We start from the raw sequence: 21,514 nt of genomic DNA on the forward strand, positions 1-21,514 counted from the left end.
GGAAGGTGATGGCAAATCGGGACTCTGCAAACGTCATAAATACGAGTTTGGTTGCCTAAGTCACCTTTTTTGAGTGCCACGGTAACTTCGAATGGTCACTAAACAAGTGGTTATAAGTCAAGGACCACCAGTATAGAAAGCCTTCAAAAGGAGGTTGCTGTTAGATCTAACCATCCAGTTTAAATTATTTAAAATCATTGCTTATGAGCCAGTCTGGACACACTTGAGCGTGTTTAAAAAAAAAAGAGAGCCAAAGACGGAATTTCTTGCCCACAGTTCATGGTAGAATCTTTTCAGCTGGACTATCTCGGGTTAAATCCTTCGTTGATGTTAATTTGCAGAGAGGGAACACCTCCCTTAACACCTCTTCAACAGGTCCTTCTGCTCTTCTCTCTCTGACCTTTGGAAGCGTGATGTGGAAGGCTTCCATTGTTCCTCGAATTAGCTGCCATGGCGGTGTGCGTCTCTATCGGGGTGTGGCGTTTTTTTTTAAATGAAGGGTTGAGAAACCTGGCTTGCGAGTTTTCAAATGTCCATGGCAATTTATGATCTGTTTTTTTTTTTTTTTTTGGGTGGTGGTGGTGAATTGCTGAGTGCCATCTGATTGATCTAGGGTAGGAGGGTCCAATCTTGGACACTTTTTAAGACCTGTGAGCCGAGGTGGCGCAGTGGTTAGACTGCAGTACTGCAGGCCACTTCAGCTGACTGTTATCTGCAGTTCGGCGGTTCAAATCTCACCGGCTCAAAGGTTGACTCAGCCTTCCATCCTTCCGAGGTGGGTGAAATGAGGACCCAGACTGTGGGGGCGATATGCTGACTCTGTAAAACCGCTTAGAGAGGGCTGAAAGCCCTATGAAGCGGTATATAAGTCTAACTGCTATTGCTATTGCTATTTCAAAGCCCAGAATTCCCCAGGCAGCTTTGCAAGACCTATCTGAGAAATTCTGGGAGTTGGAAGTCCACAGGTCTTGGCCTAGGGAGATACAGCTGCTTGGAGCATCAAGGCCTAATGAAAAGTGGATCTTCACAAGGCCCAACCGTTGCCCTCTGGGATAAAGTGGGTGAGGGAGGTGGGGAGAGAACCTTTCCCTGGCAGTTTGCCGAGTTCATCGTGCCATCCCCTCCTTGTTTTTCAGTCTGCCATTCTCAAAGCACACCTCTGTGGTTATTTTTCTCTGTTGGAAGGAACACTTGTCTCTTCCTTTGTAGGGCTCCAGCTTCCAACATGACATTTTGGGACGGGGGGGGGGGGGGAGATTCTTGTCAGGCTGCAGTGGTGGGCTTAGAGGGCTGTTCTTCTATTTAAAAGGGTGAATTATAGTTTGTTTTTCTCGCATAAGGGGTTGATTGTAACAAAAGACAAATAGCTAGCATTGAATACTAGAATAACAAGAGTTGGAAAGGACCTTGGAGGTCTTCTTGTCCAATCTTGTCCACTCCGCCGAGGTGGCGCAGTGGTTAAATCCAGCACTGCAGGCCACTTCAGCTGATTGCAGTTCTGCAGTTCGGCTGTTCAAATCTCACCGGCTCAGGGTTGACTCAGCCTTCCATCCTTCCGAGGTGGGTAAAATGAGGACCCGGATTGTTGTTGGGGGCAATATGCTGACTCTGTAAACCGCTTAGAGAGGGCTGAAAGCCCTATGAAGCGGTATATAAGTCTAACTGCTATTGCTATTGCTATCTCCTCCTCGAGCAGGAGATACCTGTACCATTCCAGACAAATGCCTGTCCAGTCTCTTCTTAAAAACCTCCAATGATTAAGATTTAATGGATTTGTATGCCGCCCAATCCCGAAGGACTCTGGGCGGCTTACATAAAAACAATTTAAAAATACTAAAAAAAATTAAAATACAAAGCAAGTGATGGAGCACCCCACAACTTCTAGAATCCTTCCACTGGTTAATTGTTCTCTGGAAATTTCTCCTGAGTTCTAGGTTGCTTCCCTCCTTGATTAGTTTCCATCCATTGCTTCTTATCCTGTCTTCTGGTGCTCTGGGGAATAGATTGAGCCCCCTCTTGTTTGTGGCAGCCTTGGATCAGGAGTGGCCTACAGTATATCCTGCCTTCATGCATTCATGACTGAGCAAATACAGAAATTATCTGTTCGGAACAAATATTTGGGAGAATGATCTACTGGATTATTTTGCAGGTTATTTGTCGCCTTTTCTGGGGATCTAGGAAGGAGGGAGAAAGGGAAGTTGGTTCTCTATAAACTCCCCGTCTTCATACCACCTTTCCAGCCGCTGTTGAGGTTGCGTGGCATCATGTAACCTCCCTGGTGTAATATGGTGTACTTGGTGTCAGGTATCCGGAAAGTACGTGATGTATTTAGAATATTGCAAGTAATGAGGCTGTGGTCGCTCAGATTGTTAATAGCTGCAAATATGTAGGCTGAGATGCATTTGTATAAATTTGAATAAACCTGAGCCACCATCTACATATGATATGATCCAGCACCTGAATCACACCACTTCATATCTCTACAGCTGTCATAAAAGGGGTCTTCGGTTTCCCACACTTTTTCCATGGGGAAAAAAAAAATTAGCAGTAATTTGGTATCACCAGCTTGGAGATGGAGATGGGTTATTTCTCAAGACCTACTATTTGGCTCTTGGCTCTTTTGGCCCCAACAATGTCTGACTGCCCTTAGCATTTCAAGATCCAGCTAAAGTTGGCTAGATTCTGTTCCTTAGCTGGGTGGGCCTTGTACTAAGATGTTAAAAATGGTTTAAAAACACAAGCTCTATTAATGCGGTCACTGTTTTGCAGTGGATTGCCTAGCTCTTGAAATGAAATTGTACACATTTTTGTATTGAGTTGTTGCCTGTGTGTGTGTGTGTGTGTAGCTGATAAAGGAGGAGAACCTTGTGGCTTAGTGGTTAACACAACTGCTTAATATGTAATACAGCACAGGTTCTAATCCCAGTAAGGGTATGGCTAGCTGATGAGAGCTAAATAGCTTGAAATAGATCTATACTAGTCTCCCTTTATTTATTTATCAGCCCAAATGCATATCTATCTATCTATCTATCTATCATCTATCTATCTATCTATCTATCTATCTATCTATCTATCTATCTATCATCTATCTATCATCTATCTATCTATCTATCTATCTATCTATCTATCTATCTATCTATCTATCTATCTATCTATCTACCTATCTACCTATCTACCTATCTATCAGATTTCTTTTACAACCCCCGGTATGCCCAAATATGCGAGGAAGTTCACTGCTTCCATTCTCTGTCCTTCGGCTCGTCACAAGAGACCATCCAGGCAGAAACCCAATATTTTTACTGTTACTATCAGCCCAAATGCATATCTATCTATCTATCTATCTATCTATCTATCTATCATCTATCTATCATCTATCTATCTATCTATCTATCTATCTATCTATCATCTATCTATCTATCTATCTATCTATCATCTATCTATCTATCTATCTATCTATCTATCATCTATCTATCATCTATCTATCTATCTATCTATCTATCTATCTATCTATCTATCTATCTATCTATCTATCTACCTATCTACCTATCTACCTATCTACCTATCTATCAGATTTCTTTTACAACCCCCGGTATGCCCAAATATGCGAGGAAGTTCACTGCTTTCATTCTCTGTCCTTCGGCTCGTCACAAGAGACCATCCAGGCAGAAACCCAATATTTTTACTGTTGCCTTTTTGTTACATTTTGTTGTATTTGTGCTGATAAAGTCTCCCTTTATTTATTTATCAGCACAAATACATATACATATACATATATACATACATACATACTTACATATATACATACATATATATATATATATATACATACATACATACATACATACATACATACATACATACATATATATATATATATATATATATATATATATATAGTATTATTATTAGTATTAATAGTGTATTAACTTGATTAGTATTTAAACCGAAACAATCTTCTCTGGAGAGTAATGGTTTATCATGCTCCTGGATTTTAAAGTTAATATTTATATATGAGTGTATTTATTTGGTTAGGGAATGAAGTTTTTGTTAAGCACTAATTGCTGCTTTTGTATTGGGGATATTTTGCTAGTCCCTTAGTGGATCCTTCGTCGGGAGTTTTATTGGGAAAATGTTTTAGACCCAAACACCTAACTTGTAAGTTTTGGTATTACAGTAGGGTGGTAAGGAGTTGCAACGCTTCGCTCTCAGTCATGTTTTCTGCTTCTTAAACAGAGCTACGCTTGGAAGATTGTGAGTTGTAGGGTGTGGAGAGATGAGGTCACGGCAGTCACTAAAAAAGCTTGTCTCCTAAATCTTTTGTAATGTTTCCAGGAAATGTTACAGCAACTTCCAAGTTACTTTGCAAGTGGAGAAGAAAAAAAAAAGCTTAGAACAAGTTCATCATTGGCACACCGAGAAGACCTGTTTCTTGGGAGAAGGAGGATTTGCAGTGAAATAACATCACATCTATTTGATAACTAACTTAGCTCTGGAATTTTTTAAAAAACGGCTCTCCATCTGGTGGACGCCTGGGAACAAATAAAGTCTCTTTATGTGCCGGACCTGGCAGAGGCTAAGGAGGAAAATTGCATGATGTCGATAGAACTTTTTCACGGAGATGGAACGCATGTCCAGTGATTCTGAGGCTACTTAGAACAATCTGGCCGTGTTCCTTTATTAAATTAAATTAAAAGCCTGGGAAAGTTCCTTTGTTCTACTACCATTTTTTTTCCAGGGGTGAAAAAAAATATTCTCTAGGACTGTTGACTGTGAAATAGGATGGCTTATTTGGCGGATGTTCCCTGCCCAGTGACGTTTGGCAATTGAATGTAACACTCCTAAAAGATTAGCCGTGATTCAAAGGCTCTTTGTAGCCATTCACTTAAATTAGACCTGTTGGAATGAGATCTGAAAGATTCTGCTGCCAACCATTGAAACGGTGGGAAAGGAGGGTGGAACCACGTTGCCTTCTCAGTCAAGTTGGGGGGGGGGGGGGGCGGTGGAGGGCCAGCCTGGAACTGAAATCCTTCAGGCGGCTGAGCTCATTCGATGCTTATCTGAATGAATTGTTCCTCGCTCACTTAACCTTCTTGTATCACGCCTCTCGGGTCAGATAATAATAATAATAACGGCTTGTTTCGAAGCCCCTTTTCTTGGCAGACACCGAGTAAACATGACCTCTGCTCCCCCTCCTCCTTTAGGCTGGCTGGAAGGAAAACCATGCCACTTTCATGAACGAACTGAAAAACCTCCAGGCATCAGGATTGACCACTCTCGGCCAGGCTCTGCGATCATCCTTTGACCTGCTGAACCTCAACAGATTAGTCTCTGGCATAGACAACTATGGTCAGGTAATGGATGCTGGCCTTGAATTTCCCTCACTTAGTCATCTGAAGGAGGTTTAGAGCTCTTTCGTAAAAGGGACCCTATGCTTAAAATAAAATTCTGTGGGTCGTTTGGGAAGCCCTTCGCCCTGTCCAGGGAGACTGAAATCTTTCCCTCCCCTCCTAGCCAGAAACAAAAATGCGGTATTTTTGTTCCTCTCTTCTTGGGATGAAGACTCTCCTTGGGGTTAATTTCAACTGGTGGGTTAAGTTCAGCTAGGAACGCATCACCCTCTTTGATTCTTTGAAGGTGTTAATTTGGGCATTTTGTTCCTTCCTTTCTGTAGGGGAGGAATCCCTTTTTTTTAGAGCCGTCGATTTTAATTACCATCACAGATGGAAACAAGCTGACAAATACTTCTTCTGTTCAAGAGGAGGTAAGATAACACGACTGAATTGCTATGCTCTGAACGTGGCACCTTTGCTGTTAAAAAACGTTAGCGCTCTCCTCGTACAGGAATCAAAGACTTATTAAAAATGCAGGATTGTTTGTTTTGCTCGCGTGGCGCTCACTTTTTCTGTGATTTTGGCCCACCTTTGCTTGTGGAGTCCTGGCAGGCTCTTAGCTAAAATGTTTCCCCTCTTCTTTCTACAGCTCCATCTGCCTCTGAATTCTCCCCTGCCTGGTAGCGAGCTAACCAAAGAACCGTTTCGCTGGGATCAACGGCTGTTTGCCCTGGTGCTGCGCTTGCCCGGGGCCCCATCAGTGGAACCCGAGCAGCTAGGGAGCGTCCCCACAGATGAGTCTGCCATCACACAGATGTGTGAAGTCACTGGAGGTAGCCGCAGCCTTCGCAGTTGAGCAATCTTGGGAATATCGTGTGAGATTCTAGCCAGGGCAGACAAGGTTGAACATTAGTTGGTTCAACTTGTTCTCTCTTTGTGGGTTGTGCCTTGGCTTTTCTCTCCCCACAACCTCTGCTGGCTTCCTGGGGACATCTGTGCAGCAACTCCAAATCAATAGTCCTTGTTGAGTTTAGTAAACCTTGCCCTTCTGAAGCCCTTGTCAAACTTGTCACTCTAACAAGTTGTGAGAGAAATACAAAGATTGGATTGGTCCAAAGGTCCCTGGGTTTTTTCTACAAGAACATCCAAGACACTCTTGGTATAAAACTTTGCCTTCTGGCCCTAAAATTACTTTCCTTTTGAGATACGATTAGAGAGCCGTTTTAAAAACATCTCTTACCAAATTAAAAATCACCTCTACATACTGTCAACAAGGGAGCATCGTACTCCCTTATCACTGTATTGTCCCCTTTCCATATAGAGCTTTTTCCAGAATGGGATCAGATAGGAATAAAAATTACCCTTGACTTCAATTCTGAAAGAGTTCCAAGTCCAGTTTTAAATCTTAAGTACCTTTAAATGAAATTGTGTTATGAATACCCCAATTAGCATGTTTCAATATGCATGCGACTATATTCACCTCCTTGTTTTAACTGGGTTTTAGAAAGATCCACGCAGGCCAGTAAAAAACCATTATGGGTTTTCAGCTTATTCAATAAATTCCCTACAACGCGGCAAAACAGCTTGGCTGCTTGTTGAGAAGAAGGATAAGCAAAGATTCAGTGGCCAGCAGCCGTGTTTGAGGCTGTCAAATGGGTGTAGTGTCGCTGGAGATAGTTCCTTGGCTTTTTAGCTGCTTTGGAACAAATTCTAGGCTTTTCAATGCCCCGTTTTATCTTTTGCCCACTCCAAAGAGTAGAAGACTCCTGCGAGTCCCTTGGACTGCAAGGCCATCCAACCAGTCAGTCCTAGAGGAGATCATCCCTGACTGCTCTTTAGAAGGCCGGATCCTGAAGATGAAACTCAAATACTTTGGCCTCTCTCTTCCTACAGTTCTTAAACCTGCAGTACGTTTCCTATAACTTGCCTGATTAAAAACCTGTCTGCTTCCCTTTTTTCTGTTCCAGGGCGCTCGTATTGTGTCCGGACCCAGCGCATGTTGAACCAATGCTTAGAATCCCTTGCTCAGAAGGTTCAGAGTGGTGTGGTCATTAATTTTGAAAAATCGGGACCAGATCCGCCTCACATTGGGGAAGGTAACAATTAAAGCTTTACGTAGACCCTCAGCTTAATACGTCTTGGTTGAAGGATCTTTGCTGACTTCAAACAGGAATCTGGCCATTAAGCTCCCCAGACTTTGACACAAATGATACAAATTAGGTTTTGGATGGATGCCCCAATTTATTCGATTGAAGTTGCGCTAATGTTTATAAAACCTGTTTCGTTGCATTTTTCCAGCGTAGAGAAAACTGGCAATCGTATTCAGGCTCCATATTTCTTACTGTGCTGTTTTTCCTTGGATTTTAGATGGACTGGTTGACGCCACAAGGCCCGTCAATTCCTTCGGTTCTCAGTCATGGCACAGCTGTCATAAACTCATCTATGTGCGTCCCAACCCTAAAACGGGCGTGCCTGTTGGCCATTGGCCAATCCCCGAATCATTTTGGCCTGATCAGAATTCACCAACGCTGGTATGTAAGATACTCCTAAGGATTCTGGGCCCCTTGGTTGAGACAGCATCCTAACCGATGTGTCCTTAGTACAGATTTTAAGCTCGTCTGAAAAGGGCCTAGAGCTGTCCTGTCTCTTAGCACCATTCCCATCTCCTGCAGGTGCTACAGACCTGACTTTCCAATAGTTTTAAATGTCACCTGTGAAGGACCGTCAGCATATTGAAAGCAGTGAATAGCATCAGCGCTATTTTACTTTATAACTGTCCGTAGAGGTTTGTTAGAAACCTTGTAAAAATAAATAAATGGTAATGACCTCTGAGCGTGTTGAACTAAGCTAAAATTGTTAGCCAGGAGTATTTTTTGGAAGGTGCTGGGACTGAACCTTCTGCTGAGCTTCTGACTCTTGTTTCTCACATCCTTTCCAGCCCCCTCGCACAGCTCATCCGGTGGTGAGGTTCTCCTGCGTGGATTGCGAGCCCATGGTGATCGATAAGCTGCCATTTGACAAGTACGAACTGGAACCGTCACCTTTAACGCAATACATCCTGGAACGGAAGCTGTCTCATGTGTGCTGGCAGGTACTGGCACCATCTACGTATTTCAGATCCTTAACGCCGGGCAGATTTTTGTTTTTTGTTTTAAAAAAAGGTTTGGAAATAGTGGAATCAACCCCATTGGTCCCCAGTTCAACCCTTATTACTCTTGCCGTAATTGAAGATTTTTGAAGGAGAGAACATCCACCACCTGCCATTCAGACCAGTCAAAACTATTCTGAGCAGGCAGATGGCAGCCTGGCTTGAAATTCCACACACAGGCTTCTTGTCACAATCCGTTTCACAGCTAACTCCAAATTGTGTGGGAATTACCTGTTGCTAAGTGGTAAGAATGTTAGTGGATTGCCAGGAAAATTTCATTTTTCTCCCTATAGTAGTTGCAGGGGAGGAGAGAATGTGTTTTATCTCCTCCCCCCCCCCTATTTTTTCCCCCCTCCGGTCCCCTGTCTTTTACCTGGTCCTGAAACTCTTCAGTTTCTCCTCTTCCTCAGTCTTACTGGTCGCTGTAGCACATACCTCTCCAGCAAAGTAGTTTAAAAGAGCAAAATATTAAACCCTAAAAAAAAATTAGGGTTAAAAGATTAAACCCTCTTTGGAACCCAGAATTCTAGGAAAAGCCACATTTGCCTTTCGTGTTAACATGAGTGACAACTGATAATGTGTGAATTGTTTGACTGGTGATTATAAAAGACATTGAAGGCTCACAGGATTCGAGAGCTCCATGGGGCCCTAGTCTTAGTCTCACAAAGTGAAGCTTTGATAGTACCGTTTGTTAAATAGGGCAGATTGAGAAACAAACTCTTTTATTCTGATATATACTACGTTTCCCCCCCAAAATCTGATCCTTCTTTTGGATACAAAGCAGCACAATGCTCCTTGCTATCAGTGGCTACACTGAATGGGTGTTTGGGGAGTTGCAGTTTATGCGCCGTGCTTGGGAGAGTCATTGGTTCACTGGAGGAAAAAAAAAAGACATTTAAATCAAAGGACATGAAGCTGCAGTCACCGCCTTATAAAATACGGCAAACTTTTTATCTCACTAACCTATACAACCTTTTTATGAGACTTATTCACATTTTTATGAGACTATTCCTCTTTTACAACCTATTTTTTCCCCAATAGTGAGCCACCACACTCTTATTTATTTATTTATTAATAGAATTTATATGCTGCCCAATCCCGAAGGACTGCAGGCAGCTTACAAAAAGAAGAGGAAGAAAGAAATTATAATAAAGACAGATTTAAAAGCACAACACATGCATTCGTTCTAATCGTGGCTGGACCTCAACAGTGAGGTCAACAGCCCCCAGGCCTGCCAGAATAACCAGGTCTTAACAGCTTTCCTGAAGGCCATGAGAGTGGGCATGGTCTGGATCTCCGGAGGTAGCTGATTCCACAGAGTCAGAGCAGCCACAGAGAAGGCTCTCCTCCGGTGGCCCGCCAGCCGACACTGTCTGGCTGACGGCATCCGAAGGAGGCCCAATCTGTGGGATCTCACCGGCTGCTGGGAGGTATGTGGCAGTAGGTGGTCTCGCAGGTACGCTGGCCCTAAGCCATGCAGGGCTTTAAAGGTAATAACCAATACCTTGAATTGCATCCGGGGACCAATTGGTAGCCAGTGCAGCTCGCGGAGGATAGGTGTAACGTGGGTGTACCTCGGTACACCCGCTATTGCTCGCGCAGCCGCATTCTGGCCTAGCTGCAGTCTCCGAACGCTTTTCAAGGGTAGCCCCATATAGAGCGCGTTGCAATAACCCAGCCTTGAGGTGACAAGGGCGGGAGTAACCGTTTGAAGTGCCTCCCGATCCAAATAGGGCCGCGATTGGTGCACCAGGCAAACCTGGGCAAAGGCCCCTCTGGTCACAGCTGACAGATGGTGTTCCAGTGTCAGCTGCAAATCAGGAGGACTACCAAATTGCGGGCACTCTGCCCCCCGTCCAGTGCGTCTAACTTTCCCGTCTTCCCCTTGCTCTCCCTCCTTAGGTCTTTGTGAGCAGCAGCGCGAAATACAGCGAGCTCGGACACCCCTTTGGATATTTAAAGGCCAGCACCAGCCTGACCTGTGTCAATCTCTATGTGATGCCTTACAACTACCCCGTGCTGCTCCCTCTGCTCGGTAAGCAATGCCCCGCCCGGCCGTCTCGTAGGAAGGTCTCGTCCCGAACGTCTTTTGTCTATATGTGTCCGTGTGCTTGTATGTTTGCCAGCCGTTTTCTTAAACGGGATGGGAACCGAGTGTTGCAAACTTGCTACGTTGGGAGAAGAGGCTTTTTACACCCCCCCTCTCCCTTTCTTTCTCTGCAGCAGAGGAGGAGAGCCACCTGCTGCCAGTGCATGTTTGATGCTGCTCACCTCCTAGACTCGTAGCTTCTTCCTTAATTGGAGTAAGATTCAACCTCCATTCTTTTCCCTCTTTTCAGGCTGTGGTGTCTACATTTCTTGCAGCGGCATGTATATAAAGCCCTGTGTCTTGTTTTCGTTGGAGAACTGGGGCTCAGAATTTCCAAGGGTTTATAAATAACCGGGGACGTGGAAAAAAAGAAAACCGAGCTTGCTGTCCCCTCCTTTTGCAAGAAATAAGCACCTTTGTCTCTGGGTGGATTTATTTCAAAAAGATTTATTTTAGCCCGGATCCCGACCTCTTTGGGTCGTGAAGGAAAATAGCAATAGCAATAGTTAGGCTTATATCCCGCTTCATAGGGCTTTCAGCCCTCTCTAAGCGGTTTACAGAGTCAGCACATATTGCCCCCAACAACAATCTGGGTCCTCATTTCACCCACCTCGGAAGGATGGAAGGCTGAGTCAACCCTGAGCCTGGTGGGATTTGAACAGCCAAACTGCTGAACTTGCAGTCAGCTGAAGAAGCCTGCAGTGCTGCATTTAACCCAGGTGGCCTCGCTGCGTGTACAGTTTTTGGTTCCCGAAGGCGGAACGTCTGGGTAGAAGGAGCCCCGTTTTGTTTTCACCCGAGCCCCAGGCTCCGTGCTCAAACGTGAATGCCTCTGGATGGCCTCTAGGTGCCCCCGTTACCCTTCCTTCCCAGTATAAAGCAGATAGCCTCTTCTTCAGAGTTGCCACAATAATAATGATGGTGGTGGTGGTGACTCACACGGATTGTGAAGCAACTTTGCCAATGGAAGTTGCCCCCAAATTTAGAAGAAGGCGAGTCCTTTTTCGAGGTGAACTCATTGCGGATCCCGCTGGTCAACCGTCGCCTGAAAGGGTAAAATGAGTTTCTGACTTGCGAAGGCTGTGGAAGGAAACAGCTCGGGGGTGTTGTTGTGTTTTTCTCCTTGTCACTGAGCCCAATTTCAGCTTTGCCCATTAACTCCCGACTCTTGGTTCACTGTGCAGGCCAGTCCCAATCCTCGTCCTGCCCCGTTTCGAACTCCCCGGACTGGCAGTTCAGAAGTGCATGCGATTCCCCTGCCTTGGAAGTGACGGAAACCTAGTTTTGAGCCTCTTTGTTGTCCTTGACAGCTGTGCCATTTTTCCTTTCTCTGCCGGCCACTTGTTTTCCCAACCGAAAACAAACGTCAGGCTGATTTCTTTTTCCAGCATCATCTCTACCTCGCCTTCACGGGTTCGGTTTTTTTTAGGTCTTTATTTTTCAGTCCAGCTGACCAAACGTTGGAACAGCAGGGTGGAGATCCCAGGCTGCATGACTCACAGCCAAGATGTTTGCTCTGCGGTTGGGTCATTTTTGCAAACGGGGGGGGGGGGGGGGGGGATGATACATGGAAGCGTGGATGCCTTGTGCTCTCTCTTTCTTGCCTCAGTTGAGGAATATACCCAGGAGCCCAACTGGATTTCTTACCGATTAAGTCCTTGAGTATCTTCCTAAAAACAATTTTTTATTTATTTTATCCCTCTAAGCTCTCTTGTTTCGTTGGAACAAAAGCGTAGCAAAAATTCAGACAGATCGTGGATTAGTTTATTTTTGGCCTTCCCACTTCAGAAACACTTTCTGCTTATTCTTGAGCCCTAAATTGTGCTTTGGGGTGTATTTTGAAAGAGTGATTTTGGAAGAGAGAACTGCTGGTACATAAGAGATTCTATTTCCCCCTCCTTTTTGGTGGAGCGGTGGTGGTATGATTTTACTCGAGATTTCCTGTTGCTTCAGATCTTCCTCTGTTCTTGTAGGTCAAAGAAAACAGGAACTCTTTGCTATTCTTCTTTAATACTTTTTTCAAATATATATGTGTGTAGGTGAAGAAACCTACACGATAAATTGCTCTTGTTTTATCCCTAGTGCCTTCCAACTACCTAGATTTGATTTGGCCGCTCCTCATATGTTGTCTGCTCCCGCCCCCCCCCCTTTTTTTGTCAATCGTTATATTTGCTATATTAAAAATTGAGAATATTTGCTCACCTGATTGGCAGAGATACTGAATGGAGATGTTAAAACAAAGGCTCTTCTCTAAGTTGCCCTTCCCAGTTCTTGGTGGAAGGCTACAGAGTTGCATGAGATGGAGGTCTCTCGCTGGGGGGGGGGGGGGCATGGGGGTGTGTGATAGTTAGCCCGGGGGCAGATGATTGGCTTTGTCAAGTTGAATTTTGGAAAAAGAATTTCCACCCAGTTGTGCCTCCCAAAAGCGGGCATGTTCCTGATGGCTTGTTTTGAGGTCCCCTTTCTATTGGGAAAAGTTGAGTAAGAGCTTATCAGGAATTCCATCGGTCCCTTAGGTTGCCTATTTTAAAACAATTAGGTTAGCTCAGATCATGGAGTGCCCCCCACCCCATTCACTTCAGCTTCTTGTTATGTTGCAAGGAAGCACACTGCTGAGGAAAAGACCCCCGGCTTCCGTTTAAGGCTTGCCTGGCATGCTTTGAAAAATTATTTCAGGCAGAAATTTGAAAAGAGGTTTGAAAAAAAGTGCTGGGTTTCAGCCTGTTTTGAAGCACTTGTTTCTGAACCGTTTTTGGAGCTCTCAAGCTAAAGTAACACAATTTCTGTCCCCCCCCCCCCACTTTTGCCTTTGTGTCAGACACAACTACCGGTGGCTACATGGACACGTCCAACCAGTTCCAACATTTTTGGAAGTGGCTTGTCATTCCCTTTTTCCTAGAGAGCGGAGGGTGAATTGGTCCAAGGTTTATCTCATTGTCTTCTGCCTCGGGCGGGGTTGGAGCTCAGGTTTTCCTGCTCCTGCTCCAGTGGCTTCACACCTAGGCCAAATTGTCTTTTCTTAAGACACGTTGCTTTTATGCGGTAACACCTGGATGGAGTTGTGGCATACGATTAGCGTTCTGTGTGTCTTTTAGAAGCCAAAATACCTTCGGCCAGTTCCAACATGGGATTTGATCTTGGAAACCCTCATCCCTTTGGATCTTGGTCCTTAAGGGGTGGGAAAAAAAAAATCTCTTGGTGCAGGAAATAGTTGTGTTACTTTGACGTCTCCAAGTGTCGGGGCACAGGTGTTTTTTTTTTATAACTCGGATTGTTTTCTCCTCTTTTGCAGATGACCTTTTCAAGTTCCACAAACTTAAGCCAAATCTGAAGTGGCGACAGGCATTGGAGAGCTACATAAAATCCATGCCTCCTTACTACTTAGTGGTATGTAGTTTTGTCCTTTCTATGGGCCCAAAAGAAACCGCTGACGGGATGCTCCCCCGCGAGAACATCCTTTTCGCATGTCTTCTGAGTCAAACGCCTTGCATGCCAGGGCTCCGAAGTTCTTAATGCTTGCAGTTTAGTACTTCCCCACCCCCCCCTTTAAAAAAAACATTTTGGAATCGTCGCCTAGCATATCGGATTTGTGGGGCGGGTGTATTATTTTTTCAGCCCCCTCCTTCCCTCCTCCCCTTCACCTTTTCTGGGTCCATTAACTTCAGATCTCGGGGCTACTACTGTTAGTAGTATAAGCAAGGGAGAGGGCAGCATTTAACCCTGCGCCTGGCCGAGCCAGAGGTGGGAGGGAAGCTGATTAAACCAGGTGGGCTCCATGGACATTTTACCTGGATAGCTTGGGCAAGATGCCTCATTGTGGACTTGCATCATCCCGGCAATCAGGGTCTCTCCGGCTTCTGTGCTGTAACTGGTGGGGGTGCCAGGCTGGTTCCGTGGCCCAGACACCCACGATGAGAATGCTTTAAACGACGAATGTACGACTTTGAATCCATGCTTCCAAAAAACAACAACCAATAATTAAAAAATAAATAAAACACAGCATAGTGGAGCACCAACTCTGCTGTGCCCTTAATGTCACATGTACTGTGATCTGTTGAGACTCTTTTTTTTTTAAACAAACAAACAATTTCTTTAAAGAAAAGAAAAAAAAAAGATTTGATTCTCTTCTTACTCTTGTGTATTTTGTTTTCCTTATAGCCATTAAAGAAAGCCCTAAGGATGATGGGAGCTCCAAATCTGATATCAGATAATTTAGATTGTGGACTTAGTTACAGTGTTATCTCTTACCTTAAAAAACTCAGCCAACAGGTAGTATCGACAAAACCTTTGAAATTAGAAGTACATTAATTATTATTATTTTTTTAGTGTGTGTTGCTCTAGTTATATAAACAAATCACCTAAGGAATGTCTTTTCCCATCCCTTATTTTTGAGAGAGGTTAAAGGCCTGTTTGCATCTCCAATAACCGGGGGGGGGGGGGGGGTTTGGTCCGTAGCACAAGAAATAGAGGAGGACAAACACTTTTAGGGTGGCTGTTTATTTTTCACTGGGCTGTGGTTGTAAATTATTAGCATTGTCAGCATTGAAATTGCAGCAGGTCTTTTGTGCTGTTGGTATCTGGAGAACTGGTGTTTCCCCCCCCCCTCCCATTTTTAAGAAACAAACCCAAACTAGACACATCACAATACTGAGGCTAGGGAATTTCCCCAAACGATCCCTTTCTCTGAGTATTGTAGAAGTGCTAAAAGTCTTTGGGTTTTATTCAATTGTGTACGAAAGTGGCATTGGGCTGGGGAAAACGCTAAAGGGTGCCTGATGCTTTAAAGCAGGGGGGTCTCCAACCGTTACGAGGTGTGGACTTTGACTCCCAGAATTCATCAGCCAGCCTCATTCTGGGAGGAATTCTGGGAGTTCAACTCCACAAGGGGTAAAACTGCCAAGTGTGGAGACCTCTGCTTTAAAGAATGGGGTGGGAGCATGTTCCCATAGAGCGGGAAAATCTTCCCGTTGAGTAAACTTAACATTGCAGGTCAAAACAACTGACCACAAAGTGGCTCTCTATCCCTCAGCTCTATTGCTTCCGGAGGAGGGATGGGCGAGGGAGTGGGCTTGTTAGAAATCGCATTTTTCCTCTTGCTTGTTTTGAACAACTTGAATAATTGGTTAAGAAATCTGCTGCCCTACCCCTAGATGATGTTAAGAATTACCTCCAAACAGTTCAGGTTATCTTGGGATATTCAGGAAAGGCCTTCAGGATCCCAACTTGCTTCCTGTAGAGCAGTGTTTCTCAACCTTGGCAACTTGAAGATGTCCGGACTTTCAACTCCCAGAATTCCCCAGCCAGCGAATGCTGGCTGGGGAATTCTGGGACTTGAAGTCCGGACATCTTCAAGTTGCCAAGGTTGAGAAACACTGCTGTAGAGTTTAGGAAGTGCAGCTAGATTGAAGTAGTTGAGATTTAGCACGTTTTCTTGGTTTTCTGTGGGATGCAAAGCTGCCCAGTGCTTGGAGTAACATCACCACTAAAGGCTTGAGAAAGCGACACTTGGGCAGGGTAGACTTAAATTTTGCTCTTTGTCCCGTGATAGCCATGACATTTGCTAGTAGTTACATGACAAAGCTAGAATGTGTGATGAAACAAATCCTCACATTCAACCTACAGTCTATAAAAATGCTTGGAAGCCGGATATGGCTGTGTCCTTCCGAAACCCAAACAGTTAATTCGCTAGAAGTCCAGTTTGGGATAATGCCTTATTTATTGATCTCTCTCTCTCTTTCTCTCTCTCTCTCCTTCCCTCCCTCCTTCTCTCCCTCTCTCTAAATTATACAAATTCTCTTTTGAGTGCGTATACTTATATGGGCCAAAGGGCTGTATGATTTGTAGTTCAGTTGCTTAAACTTTAACCCAAAGGGCAGGAAAAACCAGGATGTATTTTAGGGGGATCTAGGGGAAATTTGTTGCTTTGCCTTCTTGGGTGAGAAGGTTGTTTCTGTCCCCAAAAAATTTTCAACAGAGGTTCTGGGTCAATGCTCCAAATTGCTTGCCGTCTTCTTTGAAGTCTTTATGCACAAAACTTTAATCCCTTTTGCAGTGCAGTAGCCTTTATATGGGACTAATATAAAACCAGGCATGCAAGTTTTTAAGCTGCACGGAGCCCACGTGGCGAACACGGTGATCTGCAGCAGAGACTGTAGAACTCTGGCCAGTGAAAATCTCTCTGCCATGGTAACATTTACCCGGTGTTCAAAAACTTTCTCCATTGGCTTTCCTGCCTCCCATTCTGCAGACTTTTAAGCCATCCTCGCGTCAGAATTGCTGAAGAAAACGCCCGTGGTGTAGTTTGAAAGCTTGCATGCCCTCGGCAAACGATCGCGATGGGTGTTTTAGCAAAATGCTGTCAATCCTTGAGAAAGGACCCGTTTTATAAGCAGGTTTTGTTTTTGCTTTTTTAAAAAAAAAAAATATTGAAACTCCCTGACACTCGGAAGTCAGACTTTGCCTTTCGACGTGTCGGGCGTTTAACGCTTTTATGCTACAAACCATCGGCAGGGCTTGGGGCCGTCGTTAACGAGCGCTGTGATTTTCATTGCAGACAAAATTAGAATCGGAGCGGATAATAGCGTCCGTGGGTAAGAAACCCCCACAAGAGACGGGCATTAAAGTGAAGAGTCACTCCAGCGGCTTGTCCCTCATCCAGAGCAGGGATTTCAAGCAGTTGCTTCAAGGGATTTCGGGCGACTCTCCCCTGAGGCTGCCTGAAATGAACGTGAAGGAATTTGCTGGCTTCCACATAGGGCTCTTGAATAAGGTGAGTCTGGTGCCGGGACTGAAGGAAGCAGACGCCTCCGGACTCCGGGTCTTATAAATGGAGGGGAGGAGAAGAAAGATGAAATCCAACCGATCGTGTTCTCTGCCCAAACCCAGGATCTCAAGCCACAGGCCTTCCGCAATGCTTACGATATTCCTCGTCGCAGCCTGTTAGACCAGCTGACCCGGATGAGAACCAACCTGTTGAAAACACACAAGTTCATTCTAGGCCAGGATGAAGGTGAGGATTCCCGCGAAATTCCGGGCATGCAGGGGGTACCTTTTAACGTCGGCCTCCAGGTAATCCAGGCAGCCTTTGGCCTCTTTCCCAACACATCGATCAAGGGTTGAAACGTGGAAGGCCGCCTTTGCTTGCGAAAGAGGTGCTTCGTTTCAGAGCTCAGGCCTGCTCCTGGGAGTAATTCGGAGGGGTGGCGCTGTGGATTATGTACCGTTTGAATTGGAGCAACGAGGATGCTTTGCCTCTTCATTTTGGACTTTCCCCAGGAAATGTTTGAATAGTTGCAAACTAAGGGAAGTTTGGAAGTTGCAACGGAAGTTGCAGATCAACGGAACTCTTAAAGGACTTAATGCCTTGAGATGCTTTCTGCTGGCTAGTCTTGGCCTGGAGCCCCAGTCTGCATTTTTCAGCACCTGGGGGACCGAGGCTTTTTAAAAAATGGGAGGAGGCGCCCAAGGAAAAAATGACAGATGTAGCTGCTCCTCGGCTTAAGAGTGAACAACTTGGAAGGTCTTAACGGTGGAGCTTTAAGCTAGGACATTTACAGTTGTGTTATAACCGTAGCTGCAGCTTTCTCAGTCAGTACTGAGAGCTGAAGTCCTTCCTCATTTGGGGAGCATCATGTTGGGAAACAGGTTGGAGTGATGCAGTGGCCTAGAGGTGGCGCTCTCGCCTCACAATCAGGAGGCTGTGAGTTCAATCCTAGGTAGAGGCTGATATTTCTCTCTCTGGGCACAATGAAAGTATATCAGCTGAACAAAACTCCGCTCTGGCAACAGGGAAGGGCATCTGGCCATTAAAGCACCCTGCTAGCTCCATTCAGTGGCCCAGTCTCCACCCTGTGCGGGGTCGTTAAAAGATGATGATTTGGGGAAACAGGTTATTGGAAGTGCTAACAATACACGGTTTGCTTCGATGCGGCTCTTCTCCAAAGGAGAAATTCTTACTGCAGCCGTAAGCTTTTTTTTGGGAGGGGGGGAAGGGGGGGCTTTAGAAAACACGGACTCTCGGGCCAACGAGGTACCTGGCTCTTGCCTTGCAGATTGCCTTCACAGTGTTCCTGTAGCCCAGATGGGGAACTACCAGGAGTACCTAAAGATGATGCCTTCTCCCCTTCGAGAAATTGACCCCGACCAGCCCAAGAGGCTTCACACTTTCGGAAACCCTTTCAAGCAGGATAAAAAGGTAGGCGGCAGGGGTGGGGGTGGGGGCTCTGCTTGCTGGCCAAACCCTGGACTCCTTCCCTTTCCTCACCTGTCGTCCTTTGTGGGTTATACGGACGGTGTTTGTTTTCCTCTCAGGGAATGATGATTGATGAAGCGGATGAATTCGTCGCCGGTCCTCAGAACAAAGTCAAACGTCCAGGAGAGCCCAACACGCCGGCCTCCCTGAAGAGAAGGCGCAGCATGTCCCCGTTCTTAAGACGGCCGCAGTCGCCGCCCGTCGTAGCCAACCACGTTGGCGGGAAAGGATCGCCCTCGCCTGCCGGGCCCCCATCCAGCCCGAATGCTAAAACCACGCCAGCTTATAAAGGTATTAAGCCGCCTCTAGACCAGGCGGGCGGCACCAAAGTCCTAAAGAACTAAATAAATACAGTTGCCCAGATGCCAGAGTTCCGATCCTTTATTGGTGAATAAGTTGTCAATGCCCCAACACTGGAAGTCTTTAAGGAGATGTTGGATAGCTATTTGTCTGAAACGGTGTAGGGTTTCCTGCCTAGGCAGAGAGTTGGATTAGAAGACCTCCAAGGTCCCTTCCAACTCTGCTATTGTATTGTATTTGTGCCCTCCTTGCTGTGACCCTCCCCGAAAGACGGGCTCTGCTGGTACAGAGGTAGACCTTCCCCACTGCAGGGTGCAGACGAGACCAAGAGTGATGCACCCGGGCACCTCCTTGAACCCGCACAAGAAAGACGTGTACGTACCAGTGGTGGGTTGCTCTTACCGTCGCTACCGGTACGCTGAGCGTGGTCTGTCCATGCACAGGCCTGACGTACACTGTGCATGCATGCGCAATCCACCACCCCTGCGACAACCAGATGCTTGTCGGAGCGTGCGCAGTCTCCACATGCTGTGTGCCTTTTGGCATGAATACAGCTATCGAGGGCGGGCGGGCGGGCGGCTGGGCCAAACGAGTACACTCTCAGCTGCTCCAGGCCACTACTGGTATGGCAGCCACCCACCACTGGTACACACCTGTGTTTCTCCAAAAATAAGACCGGGTTTTATTTTCTTTTGAGTCCCAAATTAAGAACTAAGGCTTATTTCCAGGAGGCATCTTAAAAGAAAAAGGGAGGCCCTTTTCTGCTTGCTCATGGTGGGGCAGGAGGCCGTACTGTGTGCCGCCACCACCGTGAGGTAGGGGGAGATGGAGTTGCTCCATGTTGCCCCCCTCAGGGCCTCCGCAGCCAGGCCATCCACACCCCGACGCATGCCTTGTCTCGCGGCCATGGCACCAGCACACCGCTCGACATCCGTTACGGCTGTGAGCAAGCAGAAGAAATTGGTCAGGGGCCACCTGGGCTCCTGCTGCACACGGCTGCCGGTGCTGTTGGGGTGTGGAGGGCCTGGCTGTGGGGTCCCTGAGGTGAGCTGGTGCGCAGGGCTCATGGGGCAGCTCCTCCACCACCCTGCCTTGTGGCTGCAGCATCGCAAGCATCCTGGCAGCCGAACAGGCTCAAGTAGGGCTTATTTTGGGGGTAGGGCTTGTTCTCGGGGAAAGAGGGTAGATGCTAATGGTACTTTTGAAAGTTGGAGCTGTAACGCATTTGCTGAATGAAAACGCCTCTGTTTTTATGAGTGGGGGGGGAGTGTATCACTGTTCTTCCTCACGTTCACCAGCAGGGGGCTCCCCTAATTCAGGTGTGCTCTGCAGGACAACAGGAAGGGAGACTTACCTGGATCAGCTTTTCAGGCCGCTGTTCAAAGCTACAGACACAGCCTGTCCTAGCAAAAATTGGGTTATTTTGGGATATTTTTCTTCTTTGATTGGATTGGATGCTGGAACTTTTTACTTGGGGCTTAAAGATCTCCCAAAGTGGCACCCAGACTAACAAACTTTGCCAAGAACCTGTGTTTATTAGGATACCTTTCCTGTGTAATTGCTGAGCCCCTCTCCCCTAGAAATCTTGATGCCGTTAAAACACGAAATTGTGACTTAATGATCACAATTGAGCCCCCAACAGTTACGTGGCCAAGTGAGAAATTTGTAGAGTTGAGTTTTGCCCCGTTTCACGACTTTTCTTGCAGCGTTCGTTAAGTGAACCACCGCAGCTGTTAAATTAGTAATCCGGTTGTTAAGTGAGTCGGTTTCCTCCCTGACTTTGCTTGGCAGGAGGTGGATGCGTGACTCCAGAACATTGCGACCGTCATAAAAGCGAGACAGTTGTCGAGCATCCAAATACTCGCCCACATGACTGTGGGGGATGCTGCAACGGTCATAAGTGTGAAAAACGGTCATAGGTCCCCCTTTTTTTTTCAGTGCCGTTGTAACTTTGTGAACTGTTGTGAGTGAAAGACTACCTGTGCCGCAGCGTAGAATTGTGTCACTTTTCTGAGTTGCTGTGCATTTGGGACGCAAGGCTTCCGATACAATTTCAAAGGGCCTCCCTTGTGAAGAGTTTGTGTCCTGTCAGCATTGTTCCGTTTCTGGATGGGGGTTGTGATCATTTTGTAGGTTCCACCACAAAACCGCGGTAGACTAAAGCGCGCTCGACGAAAGCGCGTACGTGACATCATCACAGCGTGACGAAAACAGCACGCTGTGAGCGGTAAACTTAAAATTAACGCGTAAATCTAAACCTAACCCCCCCAAACCTAACCCTTAACCTAACCCTAAACCTAACCCTAAACCTAACCCTAAACCTAACGCTAACCCTTAACCTAACCCTAAACCTAACCCCAATGCTTAACGTAACCCTAAACCTAACCCTAACCCTT

General features: G+C 45.9%; 1 protein-coding gene across 4 annotated transcripts in view; it reads left to right on the forward strand.

Moving 5' to 3' along the window:
* LOC116515409 (integrator complex subunit 6-like) overlaps nt 1-21,514 on the forward strand; it is a 34,446-nt gene that overhangs the window by 8,716 nt on the left and 4,216 nt on the right. For 2 of the 4 annotated variants that reach the window (XR_004256247.1, XM_032227418.1), the window contains exons 3-15: nt 5,202-5,351; nt 5,672-5,761; nt 5,980-6,163; nt 7,298-7,426; nt 7,698-7,861; nt 8,269-8,421; nt 10,381-10,513; nt 13,860-13,954; nt 14,726-14,836; nt 17,121-17,336; nt 17,453-17,576; nt 18,619-18,761; nt 18,878-19,109. Coding sequence is in view for 3 of the 4 variants with exons in the window: in XM_032227418.1 (XP_032083309.1) it covers nt 5,202-5,351; nt 5,672-5,761; nt 5,980-6,163; nt 7,298-7,426; nt 7,698-7,861; nt 8,269-8,421; nt 10,381-10,513; nt 13,860-13,954; nt 14,726-14,836; nt 17,121-17,336; nt 17,453-17,576; nt 18,619-18,761; nt 18,878-19,109 (1,924 nt within the window). In the remaining variant the exon portion in view is untranslated. Of the gene's footprint in view, nt 1-5,201; nt 5,352-5,671; nt 5,762-5,979; nt 6,164-7,297; nt 7,427-7,697; nt 7,862-8,268; nt 8,422-10,380; nt 10,514-10,701; nt 11,062-13,859; nt 13,955-14,725; nt 14,837-17,120; nt 17,337-17,452; nt 17,577-18,618; nt 18,762-18,877; nt 19,110-21,514 lie in introns of those variants that run through there. The other 2 variants (XM_032227419.1, XM_032227420.1) reach the window with 2 other exon arrangements.

The sequence above is a fragment of the Thamnophis elegans genome, chromosome 12, assembly GCF_009769535.1.
Source record: "Thamnophis elegans isolate rThaEle1 chromosome 12, rThaEle1.pri, whole genome shotgun sequence".
NCBI classification, from domain to species: Eukaryota; Metazoa; Chordata; class Lepidosauria; order Squamata; family Colubridae; genus Thamnophis; species Thamnophis elegans.